General features: G+C 33.0%; 1 protein-coding gene across 3 annotated transcripts in view; it reads left to right on the forward strand.

The window, feature by feature from the left end:
• LOC127709890 (long-chain-fatty-acid--CoA ligase 1-like) overlaps window positions 1-14,032 on the forward strand; it is a 69,260-nt gene extending 55,228 nt beyond the window's left edge. The window contains exons 17-23 of one of the 3 annotated variants that reach the window (XR_007985847.1): window positions 613-729; window positions 4,843-4,896; window positions 6,033-6,122; window positions 7,541-7,691; window positions 8,328-8,376; window positions 9,154-9,225; window positions 12,504-12,560. Coding sequence is in view for 2 of the 3 variants with exons in the window: in XM_052215569.1 (XP_052071529.1) it covers window positions 613-729; window positions 4,843-4,896; window positions 6,033-6,122; window positions 6,696-6,797; window positions 9,154-9,225; window positions 12,504-12,644 (576 nt within the window). In the remaining variant the exon portion in view is untranslated. Of the gene's footprint in view, window positions 1-612; window positions 730-4,842; window positions 4,897-6,032; window positions 6,123-6,695; window positions 6,798-7,540; window positions 7,692-8,327; window positions 8,377-9,153; window positions 9,226-12,503 lie in introns of all 3 variants that reach the window. The other 2 variants (XM_052215569.1, XM_052215570.1) reach the window with 2 other exon arrangements.
• The last annotated feature ends 1,380 nt before the right edge of the window (window positions 14,033-15,412 follow it).

Raw genomic sequence — 15,412 nt, forward strand, 5'->3', positions numbered from 1 at the left:
GAATCTGTTATAAAAAGGTTCAACTACAAATGTACAATCATGAACAAAGGAAGATAACTCCAACTCAAATTTTTAAATTTTCATAACTCAAAATAAATTCAATGTTTTATTTAAAAATTCACAAAATTGCAAAAATGAAATCAGTTTTTACTCTTCAGTGCTCACAAGTACTTTGATTAAATATTACGTTTATAGATGTATATGTAAAAAGAGATAATCGGCTGTGTAATATACCAAGAATGGGTTGCATATTTTAAGAATTAATAGTGGATCAAGGACTAAGAGTTGTTTAACAGACTTGGACAGAAGCTTTTTCAAGATTGAAAGAGTATCAAGAGCATAATTTCAAAGAAAAAAAATGTCAATTTTCAATATTTACTGATAAATGGACTTTTTTGGCAGTTAACATTTAGATACAGTCAATAAGTCTGTCAAACATTTACATTCAAGTTTAAATGAAGTAAAAAAAAATATTAGAATATGTTCTGATTATGTTCTGAATATTGCCACCAAGAAATATTTGGAAGGATGCAAAAAATAGAACTTACCATTGCTATGGGTAGATACCAAAATTGTTGTTTTCATTTTGGATCGATGTCTAAATTATTTTAGGTGTGCGTCTATGGACCGAATGTATTTAGTGGCTACTTTAACAACAAGGAAAAGACCAAGGAAGCATTAGACAAGGATGGCTGGTTACATACAGGAGATATTGGTGTCTGGTTACCTGTAAGTAAAATAAACATAAACAGGATGAAACCCCCCTTTCCTTACTGAAGCCAATCCTTTAGGATGTATTTGTGTCTTGTAACCTGTAAATAACATAACAGGATACAACACTCCCCCTCACTGAAGCCATGCAATCATTCAGTGTGTGATATATTGTCTTTTTAAAGGTGTTTCATCATGAAGAAATTTCTATATGTTTTTTTATGAGAGAAAATGTCACATAAGTGGTCATACAAGAGGAGGGAGTGCTGTATTGGTGTATGCTTACCTAGAAAACCAGATACAGTTCACACTGCTGTGGAGAAACATTCACAGGTCATTTTTACCTCATTTTGGTTATTGCTCAAAAGCATTTATGACCAAGAGTGTCCGGTGGAAAAAAGAACAGAATTTAACACTGTATTAGACAAAATGCAGAACTGATGTTAAAAAGTTGTCAAGATATATATAAGCAGTGTTCTCCCCAGGCCCTTAAAGGACCGCGGGCCCGCGATGTATAATTTTTCACCGTGGTGGTATCGTTCTTACCGCGATGTATAATTTTTCTCTGTGGTGCTAAATTTTTCAGTTAAAAAATCGTAAATCGGTAAAGTTTTAAACGACTTGTTAAATCTTTTCCGTGTGTAATAAAATTCCAGGTGAAATTTGACCAGTTCTAACCAGTTCAACACGGATTGTTTACACCACATCAGGGCTTCCAAAATTTTGTTGAACCAGCCGGACATTTCATATCTTATCCCGATTTTAATCCCTTTAGACTTAGTAAATTAGGCAACTATGATAATCATTTAGCCATCATATATGATATAACCAATGATTGACATTAATTTGATTAAAACGATGTTAAACTTTACTTTGATATAAATTCGATGTTCTGACGTAAAGTGTTAAATTGAAAGTGCAGCATTCGAAGTGTGCAATATCAGCGTACTAATTCCGCTTTAGACTCTTTATTTGTGCAAAATAACGCTGTCAGAGCCTACTTTTGTTTTTAAAATCACATTTTCCTAATGCCGGATGTTGACTTGACAATGGTAAAACACGGATCAGAGACGGATACGTAATATCCATGTAAGTTTACGATTGAGTTAAGTAGCCTTTTCAAGTTATTTCTTCAAGAAAATACTCGAAATGAACGTTAGATAAAGGAATCAATGATAATTTTAGCATTATTGAAGAATTAGGATGCATAATTAAATTTCCCACCAGCGGACAATAGACACATGCGCACACGTGTACTAGTTCAAACAACGTGGTTCTGACGATTATTCGTTAACCTTTTCAAATTTAACGTATTTCTTATAATTTCAATCTTTTAGACTAAATGAATTAGATGTAACCCGCTGAAATGTAAGAAAATAACTTTGAATACCCTTTAGCGTACCCCAGTATTTAACACGATGTACAGTGTTTTTAAATATAATAATGAATATCATACATATTCGAATTCATTTATAAATATTCTTATTTGAAGAATTATTTTAAAATCTAAGGAAATTTTTTTAAAAATGAATGGTCATTTACAATAATATCTACAAAGCGTAACTAAATAGGATGTTGTTCCATACACGCTTACATGTTTGACCTCGTTTACCTGATCACCTTTATGTTCATTGTTATGCATCATCAATTCTATTGATTAAGACAAGCTAAGGTCTCTCATCAAAGATAATGACCTGTAATCAGTGAATGATTTATGGCTTCAATGTTACTTATTGAAGGGATAATTGTTTGACAGCTTGTTGTTTTTTAAATAAAAGAACAAATTTTTTTTTCTACTTTTTATTGATGTACCAAGCCGTGCATTTGTGTACCCAGAGGATTAGACTAACTGAGACACTTCAAAGTATGAAATATGCTGCATCTGTTTAATTAAACCCAAATATGACCGAAATATCTTTGTGAAATAGATTGCCACAATTATAAACTATAATGCCCAAACGGACATTTTTACCGATCAATAGTTGGTAAAAAAAGTGAAATGACCGTTTTATGAAAATGCCCTGAATAACAAAAAGTGGCAAACCTATGATATTTGACCGTTTGAGGCTGAGAGCAGCCGGACTTTTTATATAAATTTCGGTCAAGTCCAGAATATATGACCGTTTTGGAAGCCATGCACCACATGATCGATTTACCTTTTTGAGGTTAGCCTTTGTTGATTGGATTTAATCGATGTAATTAACACCTTTTACATGATTCTTTTGTGTTTTAATTAAGAGATCATAACTTTATGATCAAAGATAACTATTTTAAGGCTTCACTCACCACCTGACAAGTCGGCAAATACTTTGTACACAATCGATAGTTTTACACACGACGGTTCATATTTTGTACATTATATAGTTAGCTCAATACTTATATTATAGTTTTATATGTCTCTGATTAAACCATGGCCAAAATTATCTTTAATTATGACATAGTTATTGCATGATATTCCGGTTTCAAACTGTCAACAAGTAATTCAAAGGGGAAGGATCACATGACCCAGTTAGTTCACGTAGAATATTCAAGATTTTTTACAATTAACTGCAATCTATTCTATTTTATAAATAAAATGCATGACTGTACCTTCAAACTGGATATATATATCCATATGATCATTAATGAATAACAGAAGTGATCTTGCAATTTTAATCCATAAGCACATGTTAAATCTATTTATATCTACTTCCTGTCATTTAGGCGGGAAAATAGGGAGACTTTGTTGTTGACATTGAATATGTTACTTGTAGATCTATAGACCTAAGATAAATTCATAGATTTAGGAATTCTTTTTAAATGGATCATGACAAATAAAGATTTAGATTTCAGAGCAGTATTATTAAGTCTGTTATGTTTGATTATCACCAAAGACAAGAAAGGTTAATATTTACATGTTCATGAAGTTTATGGCAAAATGTTTTAAAATTTATGAAAAATTTCTTTTTATTAAAATTTAAGATAGAAACTGGTTCAAATTATTACACAATTTTGTTCTTGTTAATTTTATATCTCCTTATGACAGGAATCCTTTCACAAACAACAGCTTTCTTTCTAGAAACTAGAAAGTTTTTAAATTGAACATTTTTGTTCTCTTTTGAATCTGGGAACAGTATATCTAACAATATATATGTTCCTGTTTGAATGATATTTTATTTTTATTGATCATGGATTTTATAAAAGATTTAATTACTTTAAATTTAGATGAATATTATGTAATGAATCATGTTTTATTTATTTTTAAAAAATATTAAAAGTATACAAACTGTTTATTGATCTTTTTAACCAATAATATTCTGACATAACACAGTACCACAGTATTAAAACTAAACAAGAGACATAAAAACTGCAGTAACTAGAAATATAGCGTCGCCACACGACACAACTGATTGTATGAATCATTTCACCAAGCTGTTCACACGCGTTACCCTGGTGCTATCCAAAAATCCTGGGGAGAACACTGATATTAGTAATTTATATATGTTAAGGGCTTGGTATCAGTTGACCGAACACAAGAATGTGTAAACTTTAGTTTACATTGTTAAATTTTCACATGCTTTAGCATGTTTAGTTAGCAATCAAGAGACTTTAAAAGATTTTTAAAAATTTTTATTGGGAGACTTACCATAAAACTATTTTTCTCTAATTTTTTCACTATTTTCACATTTCCCAACCGATTGTGAAAAAATTGTTCTCCTCACTAGTGAAATAAATGTTCTCGGCAAATGATTGGTTGAAATTTAATTATGACGTCAAATTTTCTTGGTTTCTTCTGAATTTCCTATTGTGACGTGATGAAAAAAAGGCGACCATGCCTGATGATGTCACATATAAAGAACACAACTTTCTGCAAATCTTTGAAAAAGAAGGATACACTTTGTTTAGATATCGTCTAAAAATCATTAGAGAAACAGATTCCACCACAACATCGTAACACACTTGATGCAGTGGTGGAATCTATAATTTTACATTTCCTATATGCTATGTCATCTTATATTTTGCAGATGAATTATCAATTGATCAGATAGCAAGAATTCTAGGAAGTTTAAAGATAGCATCAAATTAAGATTTAAAAAAAAACAAGATAAAAGGGTTTTAAGGATAGTTGTTATTGTTATTTTTTATTTACAGAATGGTACTTTGAAGATTGTTGACAGAAAGAAAAATATCTTTAAACTTGCTCAGGTTAGATTTTCAGACTTGCCCAGATAAGATGTTTTTCGTACTTGGGCAAAGCATTCATTGGGATGACAATTGTAAAATCATTTGAATTTAAAATCTTTATCATTTCCTGCAAATAAGAGGAGAGGTGGGTTCAAATTACCTAACAACATATTGATAGGTTGACCAAAGCAAACATCTAAGTTCACTGAATGGCCATCAATGGTGGGCAAGTGCTTACTCAGTATAACAAGCCCTGAATCACAAAAAGTCATTACTCAATGTGAATGCAACATTGACATCCTCAACAACAATTCAGTGAACAGATAAAAAAGGTTAACATAGACACTCATGAGATTACTGACTTAGGACAGGCATGTGGCAGAGATAAACTAGTGCTGTAAATTCAGATATATTTGCGACATTTTTATCGTTGCAAAAAATTGCGACAAGCTATTTGTTGCAAGAATTAGAAAAGACATTTTAAATTTTAATAGCATTTAATGTGTGTATGTATGTAGTATTTGCTGAAATTGCAATTATTAAACTCTGTGTAGATTGTGCACCACTTTTTTGTGGATTTCAGAAAAACAATTTATTTCATGGATTCTTATTTCTTGAAGTTGATAATTCTTTGCACAAACCTATAATTAATTTGTTGGTAACTTAATCTCATGGTAAATTCAATTACTGTAAATTCTAAAATTATTGCAAGGTTTTTATTACAGCAAATAATGCTACTTGGTGATTATAGCTCTAATACATATATCTGTATGCAGCTTTACCTGAAATTGCAATAATTAATCTCGCATTTTTGTCCATTCTAAAATAAATATGAATTTACAGTAAGTTGGCCATTGTTCTAATAAAGAACCCTTGCAGTTACCGAAAGCAAGCACATAGAACCTATTTAAGGTTTATGAGAGGTCATTTTTTACTATAACATTGGCAACTGTACTTCTGATTGGCTTCATACAGCAATATCATGAATGTTTTTGATGCCAGATCAAAATTTTGTTTTATTCAAAAATTGATGAAAAAAAGTAAAATTTTATAATAGTTCACTATGGCTGGGACTAATATACATGTTTTCATCCCAGACAATTGTGAAAATTAACAGCTTTGAAATAAGCATAATAAAAAGGATGTTTTCTTTGCAGGGAGAGTATATTGCACCAGAAAAGATTGAGATAGCCTATATGAGAAGTGAATATGTTGCTCAAGTGTTCATTGAAGGTGACAGCTTAAAGGTTTGTACATACAGTATGCATCAATGATTTAAGTAATAATCTTTTCCCCTATAAGATTATATATCTTGAGTCTTAAGGCCTAGGTAAATGTATTAAAGGGTGAATCTTCAATGTGAGCTTTTATTATTTTTTCAATGTCATTATGTAAATTCTTGTTTCACATTTGAGATAAGCTTGTGGAATTATAATTGTTGTAAGGCATGGATATTTGTTTTTCTCTTCAAAATTTCTAATGCAGTAATTTTTTTTTTTTTAAATCCACATGATTAGTGTAACATTTGTAAGATTAATTCAATAGTAAATGTCCTCCACTATTTATCTCTACCTAGGTACTGTGGATTCAATCATTTTTGTGGATACCAAGTATTGTGGATTGAGAAAAAAGTGTATTTTCATTGTTATTGGATTTCATGGTTTTGGCAAAGTCTGCATACAAGCCTACAGAAAATTTGTATTTCATTGAACATTTGAATTTGGGTTTTACATTGACCCACTAAATTCACCAAAATTGGTTTCCCACAAATAATCATGAATCAACAGTATTTAATATACAACAATGGTTCTTTTATTCAGCCATTCCTGCTGGGTATTATAGTACCAGATGTAGAAACTGTTATGAAAGTTGCTAAGGATAATGGCGTGTCAGAAGATATGGAATCTGTCTGTCAGAGTAAGGTAGGACGATAGAGGATTGGGAAACATGGAATCTGTCTGTCAGAGTAAGGTAGGACGATAGATTGGGAAACATGGAATCTGTCTGTTTAAGTAACGTAGGATGATAGAGGATTTGGAAACATGGAATCTGTCTGTCAGAGTAAGGTAGGACGATAGAGGATTGGGAAACATGGAATCTGTCTATCAAAGTAAGGTAGGACGATAGAGGATTGGGAAACATGGAATCTGTCTGTCAGAGTAAGGTAGGACGATAGAGGATTGGGAAACATGGAATCTGTCTATCAAAGTAAGGTAGGACAATAGAGGATTGGGAAACATGAAATCTGTCTGTCAGAGTAAGGTAGGACGATAGATTGGGAAACATGGAATCTGTCTGTCAAAGTAACGTAGGACAATAGAGGATTTGGAAACATGGAATCTGTCAGAGTAAGGTAGGACGATAGAGGATTGGGGATCTGTCTGTCAGAGTAAGGTAGGACGATAGAGGATTGGGAATCTGTCTGTCAGAGTAAGGTAAGACAATAACGGATTGGGAATCTGTCTGTCAGGAAAAAGTGTATTTTCATTGTTATTGGATTTCATGGTTTTGGCAAAGTCTGCATACAAGCCTACAGAAAATTTGTATTTCATTGAACATTTGAATTTGGGTTTTACATTGACCCACTAAATTCACCAAAATTGGTTTCCCACAAATAATCATGAATCAACAGTATTTAATATACAACAATGGTTCTTTTATTCAGCCATTCCTGCTGGGTATTATAGTACCAGATGTAGAAACTGTTATGAAAGTTGCTAAGGATAATGGCGTGTCAGAAGATATGGAATCTGTCTGTCAGAGTAAGGTAGGACGATAGAGGATTGGGAAACATGGAATCTGTCTGTCAGAGTAAGGTAGGACGATAGATTGGGAAACATGGAATCTGTCTGTTTAAGTAACGTAGGATGATAGAGGATTTGGAAACATGGAATCTGTCTGTCAGAGTAAGGTAGGACGATAGAGGATTGGGAAACATGGAATCTGTCTATCAAAGTAAGGTAGGACGATAGAGGATTGGGAAACATGGAATCTGTCTGTCAGAGTAAGGTAGGACGATAGAGGATTGGGAAACATGGAATCTGTCTATCAAAGTAAGGTAGGACAATAGAGGATTGGGAAACATGAAATCTGTCTGTCAGAGTAAGGTAGGACGATCGATTGGGAAACATGGAATCTGTCTGTCAAAGTAACGTAGGACAATAGAGGATTTGGAAACATGGAATCTGTCAGAGTAAGGTAGGACGATAGAGGATTGGGGATCTGTCTGTCAGAGTAAGGTAGGACGATAGAGGATTGGGAATCTGTCTGTCAGAGTAAGGTAAGACAATAACGGATTGGGAATCTGTCTGTCAGAGTAAGGTAGGACGATAGAGGATTGGGAATCTGTCTGTCAGAGTAAGGTAGGACAATAGAGAATTGGGAATCTGTCTGTCAGAGTAAGGTAGGACGATAGAGGATTGGGAAACATGGAATCTGTCTGTCAAAGTAAGGTAGGACGATAGAGGATTGGGAAACATGGAATCTGTCTGTCAGAGTAAGGTAGGATGATAGAGGATTGGGAAACATGGAATCTGTCTGTCAGAGTAAGGTAGGACGATAGATTGGGAAACATGGAATCTGTCAAAGTAAGGTAGGACGATAGAGGATTTGGAAACATGGAATCTGTCTGTCAGAGTAAGGTAGGACGAAAGAGGATTGGGAATCTGTCTGTCAGAGTAAGGTTAGACAATAACAGATTGGGAATCTGTATGTCAGAGTAAGATTTGACGATAGAGGATTGGGAATCTGTCTGTCAGAGTAAGGTAGGACGATAGAGGATTGGGAAACATGGAATCTGTCTGTCAGAGTAAGGTAGGACGATAGAGGATTGGGAATCTGTCTGTTAGAGTAAGGTAGGACGATATAGGATTGGGAAACATGGAAAGTTGGTGATTTGGTTTGAAGTAGTTTACCATGGGGTCATATCAACTTAGTTATTATTTATTATTAACACATTATAAAGATGATAGTAACCATATGAAATAAATGCCAATTTAGGGTTTGACCTAGATTTCATGGTTCACTGAACATGGAAATTAGATAGTGCAAGTGGAACATGGTGTCCTATAGACACATATTCTTGGTCAGCATTAACCCATGTGAAATCCGTGTGGGAAGTATAAAATTTGTTATGCAAAAATTATTGTTTTATATTTGCTACATTCATCATAGATGAACAAAGTGTGGGGAAATGATATAACAGATTTGATAACTTAGACTTACATGAAAATTAAGTTTATAACTGATTAAAATTTTAAATGTTTCTTTTTATTTCAGAAAATTAAAGACATCATTCATAAAGATATAATAGCTGTTGGAAAAATTTTAGGACTGAAATCTTTTGAACAGGTAAAGATAATAATTATTGTTTACATAAAGTATAGTATTAAGGACAGAAATTTAGGGATGAGAGAAAGATTGACTGGTTTAATGTAAGAATAACTTATCCAAATTGCCTTTATAAAAATTTATATGTGTTGCTTTATGAGATACAATGTTGAAAACACTTGTCAATTTAGTATATAGAAAGGTTTTGTATAAAGTTTATATTTGTATCACATTATCATTTTCTTACCTTGAGGCCGTTTCTTGCCCTTTGAATAAGATAAGGCAATTTTTTGCCCCTTGAATCTAAAAATCAAAATGTATTAAATCTGCTTAATATCACCATTTATATTTTCTTAACTCATTCACCCCCAAAGGTATATTTACACTGCAACAGTGATAAGCCAGTATCAGTTATCAGGCTGTGCCCCAGACCATTTTTACCTAATTAACTTTTCTACTTTCAGACATGCACATGCATGATATTTACCTTGATTGCTCAGTAATTATCCAACATTAATCCATAAAAATTTCAGTGAATAAAGAAGAAACAATTGTCTTTCCACACACATACATTTTATCAAAATATATACAGGATAAATCACATATTTATCCAATTAGTAAAAATATTCCAAAAATTTATGAATCTCAATGATTATATCCTCTATTTACAAGAACAAATGTGGGAATAATTTCCTGTGATATGGCCTAAAACATTCTGTGCACAAATTTACTTTACACTGAGCATACCCGGTTTTGGGTTCCTTTCTAATTTTATTTTGTGTGCACATTTTACATGTCCTCTTCTTCAGAGTATTTTTGATCCAATGACTAGTAGGTTGAAGTACTGGTCTTTGACTGTTTTCTTTTCCCATGAAATTGTCCTAGCATTTGGTGAGCTAGTTTCATTCTGAACTCTAGCTGAGTCATTTGTCGTGGCCTGTTCTTTTTTGTCACTATTTGGTGATTAACAGACTCCCTCATAAGAAGATATGTGTTAACAATACTGATGTCCACCATTTCAAGCACTTTCTGGAGATGTTGTAGGTAGACAACTGATCTGCATGGTCTACTCCTTTCATGTACATGTTATATTATTTAACTGACAGCGGACAAGGTACCTCTTTGATGCTTTGATGGTACCATCTTTTACTTACTGTTGACTTTGTCAGGTTCACCATAACAATTTGTTGATAATAAATTTATGTTTTTCTTGTCCCTCCAAACTGTGACTCGCATATAATTTTTTTGCTTTACAACAAACTGGCCTTGTTCTTTTAGTTTAATACGGTCTAAACCAGCGGGTAATCCTTTACGGTTTGCTCTAACCGTGCCACAGGCATAAGTACCATGGTCCCATAAATTTATGAATAAATCTGGTGAAGTAAAGAAACTCACAGTAAAGATAATGACCCAACCCAAACACAGGGGTCATAAGATCAAGAACAACTCTTTTGCCAAGGTTAAGTACTGGATTATTTGCTGTCTTTCCAGTATAAACCTGAAAGTCATTTATATAACCATTGTTCAGATCTGCTCGAACCCAAACTTTTATCCTCCTTTTTGTAGGCTTCAAGGGAACATACTGTTTGAACCCCAACCTGCCATTAAAACCAATCATTGCTTCATCAATGGATACTTTCATGTGTGGTTTATATTCTTGAAGAGAGTTATCACGAATTATTATGTCAAGTATTGGTCTTACATGGGCCAGTTTATCATGTCCAGGTTGGTCGGTGGATTATGTGTGGTGTCTGCCACATGGTGATATCGTTGTAATTCCTCATATCTGTTTCTTGAAAATTTTCTTCAAGACTAGAAGAATGAAAAAGTTTGTCTTTGTACCAATACATATCCATATTGGGGACAGGTACTATTCCCATAACTATCTGACCCCTAAGTATGCTTTGATTTCATCACCAGTAGTTGGAAGCCAATTGACATTTTGCCTCCCATTTGCTTATATTTGTTTGCGTTGCTTTTCCGAATAAAGTCTCTCCGGGAAAATTAAATGAAAAAAAAAATCTATCTCCGTCTTTTCCTTGTCCATTTGCGTGGTCGAACAGGGCCGTGGACCTGTAAAATCATTTATTTGAACCGGCCAAAGTTCATCACCCCATTTTGCAATTTCGGCAAAAGAGCGACATTGTCATAAATATTTATACATTATAAGCCTAGGCTTCACCCAAACAGATATTTTGTTACAAGATGAATTTTACCAAATGTGTTGAAGGTATATAATGTTAAAATATCAGTTTTGTATAAGGTTATTATTTTAGTTTTTCCAAAAACTATTTGTAAAATGATTATTATAAATGACCATTATTTGTCAATTTCAACACTTTTATGACATAATTACCTTTCTGCTAAGTGCTTAGATTATAATAACTTATCATTAGAAATAACATAATGTTGATAGCATTGAATACTTTTTTATGCCCCCACCGTAGCAGAGGGGGCATTAAGTTTTACCCTTGTCCGTCCTTACGTCCGTATGTCCCAAAGTTGGTTTCCATACTCTAACTTTAGTTTACCTCAACCAAATGTTATAAAACTTATACACAATGCTTATTACCACAAAACACAGATCAAGTTTGAATTTTTGAGGGGTCACTTTAACTGTTCAAGAGCTATGCCCTTTACAAATGGAAAAATTGCTGAATTTTTCGTTTCCGTTCTCTAACTTTAGTTTGCCTCAACCAAATGTTATGAAACTTATACAAAATGCTTATTACCACAAAACACAGACCAGGTTTTAATTTTAGTGGTGTCACTTTAACCGTTCTAGAGTTATGCCCCTTTACAAATGGAAAAATTGCTGAATTTTTCGTTTCCATTCTCTAAATAGATATAAGAAGATGTGGTATGAGTGCCAACTTTAGTTTGCCTCAACCAAATGTTATGAAACATATACTCAATACTTATTACCACAAAACTCGGATCAAGTACAAATTTGGGTAGCTTCACTTTTACCGTTCTTCAGTTATGTCCCTTAATAACTTTATATGATATGCAAGCGGGGCATCATCTGTGTCCCATGGACACATTCCCCATTTATTTCAATTTTGTTGTTTCAGTTGCCAAATAATGGTTATTTCATACCTTCTCTTTTGCTTGAAAGGTTGCCTGTTGGGCATTCAAAACTCATCTATTCATCAAACTCTGGGAAACAAGTTCGACTATATGTTGAATTATAATTAATACTGTTTGTTGTTGGTGTGCTGTCTCACATTTTCTATTTTTTTTTCCCTTTTTATCAATTCTGTAATGCATTTTGACAGAAGTGTATGTATTTATTTCAGGTTAGAGATATTCACCTTCATCATGAGTTATTTTCTGTGGAGAATAACCTACTGACATCAACCTTCAAGAATAAACGACCGCAGCTTCGGCATTTCTTCAACCGAAAGGTGCAAGATCTGTATGCCAAACATGAAGTATAAAAAAATCTAACAGCTGCTGTTTAGAAAATACTAGTATATATATATTTTTGTACCTATTTTAAATACATTGTGTACGCTATGTGGACTTTTATTGGATAATATGTTGGTTGTTATTGATATATTAGCTTTATATTAAATGCTGTGATATATTTTGGGTTGTAAAATCGAAGGGTTATTTCATCCAGTTATTTTTTATCGATATATTTCAGGGATATCAAAACAGGAGCATTACTTCATACTTTTGTATTCAAAATGCCATATTTTATGATTTTTGATTGCTTTTTATATTGTTACAATTTGAGTAATATTTTTTATGCTCAATTATTTGAAAAATACATGAGAATATGTGAAAAAGTACTAGTTTTGTCAAGAAAAAAACAAATGTATTCATCAAAAGTACTTGGATAGTTTGTTTTATTTTTGTTATATGGATTCAATGGACAAATTTTTAACATGCAAAAATAAATGTATTTCAATTATAAATAAACAAAAATTGTGAACATTTATATTTGAAAATAATTCTTGAACTTCTGTTTTGACAACTTATCAATACTGTGGATTTATTTATTTTCGTGGGTACCAATTTTCGTGAATTGAGGAAAACTTGCATTTTTGTCGATATTTTATTTCAAAAATTTTCCAAAATGCATATATTCATATCAAAAACTTGTAATTCCTTCAACATTTAAATTTGTGGTTCCCCTGTACCCACAAAGTTGACATTATTGGTATCCAACGAATAATAATGAATTTACAGTAGAAAGGATCCAAATGACAAATTATATACATGAGACATGTAGAACAGTCAAATGTTATATTCAATTTTATTCAATTTTATTCAAATTATTTTTTATTTACTGTTGCAAATAAAAAGAAGTACCCATTTACATATACCGGTAACTATAATTTTTATAACGTTATTTTTTGCTCTTTTACCAATTGTTAAGAATTAGATGTTTGTTTCATGACCCTGTGACTTGTTTCAATATGAAAAGGTTTGGTGATGCAAAATTTCCTCAATCGTAAATTAACATTTTTTTTCCCATTTTCCACATTTGCAAATTTTTTGTATGATTAGTTTATCATTTCATTCCTTCATCATTTTTTCCACTACCCACAATTCCTTGCCCAATTTCCCAAGGGGTGGTGGTATTTTATAACATCATTAATCAGAGTAATAGTTTTATCTTGAATTGTTTTTGAATACATGTAATTTACCAAAGCTTGAAAAGATATTTACTTGTCCTTGAACAGTCAGCAATTTTACAGTGCTGAAAAAAATAGAGACATCAATCAACTCATAGTTCATGTATTCTTGTCTTACATATTCTATCTATCAGGGTAGTGATTAGGTGCTTTTGTTTACCAAAGATTTTGGTTGTTACATTTTTGTCGAGCCTGCGACTTTTGTCGCAGAAAGCTCGACATAGGGATAGCGATCCGGCGGCGGCGGCGGCGTTAGCTTACTTCTTAAAAGCTTTATATTTTAGAAGATGGAAGACCTGGATGCTTCATACTTTGTATATGGATGCCTCATGTTACGAAGTTTCCGTCAGTCACATGTCCAATGTCCTTGACCTCATTTTCATGGTTCAGTGACTACTTGAAAAAAAAGTTCAGATTTTTTGTAATGTTAAATTCTCTCTTATTATAAGTAATAGGATAACTATATTTGGTATGTGCGTACCTTGCAAGGTCCTCATGCCCGTCAGACAGTTTTCACTTGACCTCGACCTCATTTCATGGATCAGTGAACAAGGTTAAGTTTTCGTGGTCAAGTCCATATCTCAGATACTATAAGCAATAGGTCTAGTATATTCGGTGTATGGAAGGACTGTAAGGTGTACATGTCCAACTGGCAGGTGTCATCTGACCTTGACCTCATTTTCATGGTTCAGTGGTTATAGTTAAGTTTTTGTGTTTTGGTCTGTTTTTCTTATACTGTATGCAATAGGTCTACTATATTTGGTGTATGGAATGATTGTAAGGTGTGCATGTCTAGCTGGAAGGTGTCATCTGACCTTGACCTCATTTTCATGGTTCAGTGGTCAAAGTTAAGTTTTTGAGTTTTGGTCTTTCTTTCTAATACTGCATGCAATAGGTCAGCTATATTTGGTGTATGGAATGATTGTAAGGTGTACATGTCTAGCTGGCAGGTGTCATCTTACCTTGACCTCATTTTCATGGTTCAGTGGTCAAAGTTAAGTTTTTGAGTTTTGGTCTTTTTTTCTAATACTATATGCAATAGTTCAACTATATTTGGTGTATGGAAATATTTTATGATCTATATGTCAGTTACGCAGGTTTTATTTGACCTTGACCTCATTTTCAAGGTTCATTGCTCAGTGTTAAGTTTTTGTGTTTTCATCTGTTTTTCTTAAACTATAAGCAATAGGTCAACTATATTTGTTGTATGGAAGAATTGTTAGCTGTACATGCCTGCCTAGCATGGTTCATCTGACCTTGACCTCATTTTCATGGTTCATTGGTCAATGTTTAGTTTACTTGGTTAATGTTAAGTTTATGTGACAGTTGTAATAAAGCTTTATATTTAGGACTATCAACATATCAATGATTAGTAAAGAAGGCGAGACATTTCAGCGTGTGCACTCTTGTTGTATTTGTTTGATATTTTGCTACACTCCCATTTCCTAACCCATTGGAAACTGCTGCATTATTTTTCTAATGTTAACCAAAATTTTGTCTATGATCCACCCTATATAACAAAATAATATTTAGGGCTTCAGTAGGATTCCCCCTTAGGTCAC

This window comes from Mytilus californianus, unplaced genomic scaffold, assembly GCF_021869535.1.
Source record: "Mytilus californianus isolate M0D057914Y unplaced genomic scaffold, xbMytCali1.0.p SCAF_7, whole genome shotgun sequence".
NCBI classification, from domain to species: domain Eukaryota; kingdom Metazoa; phylum Mollusca; class Bivalvia; order Mytilida; family Mytilidae; genus Mytilus; species Mytilus californianus.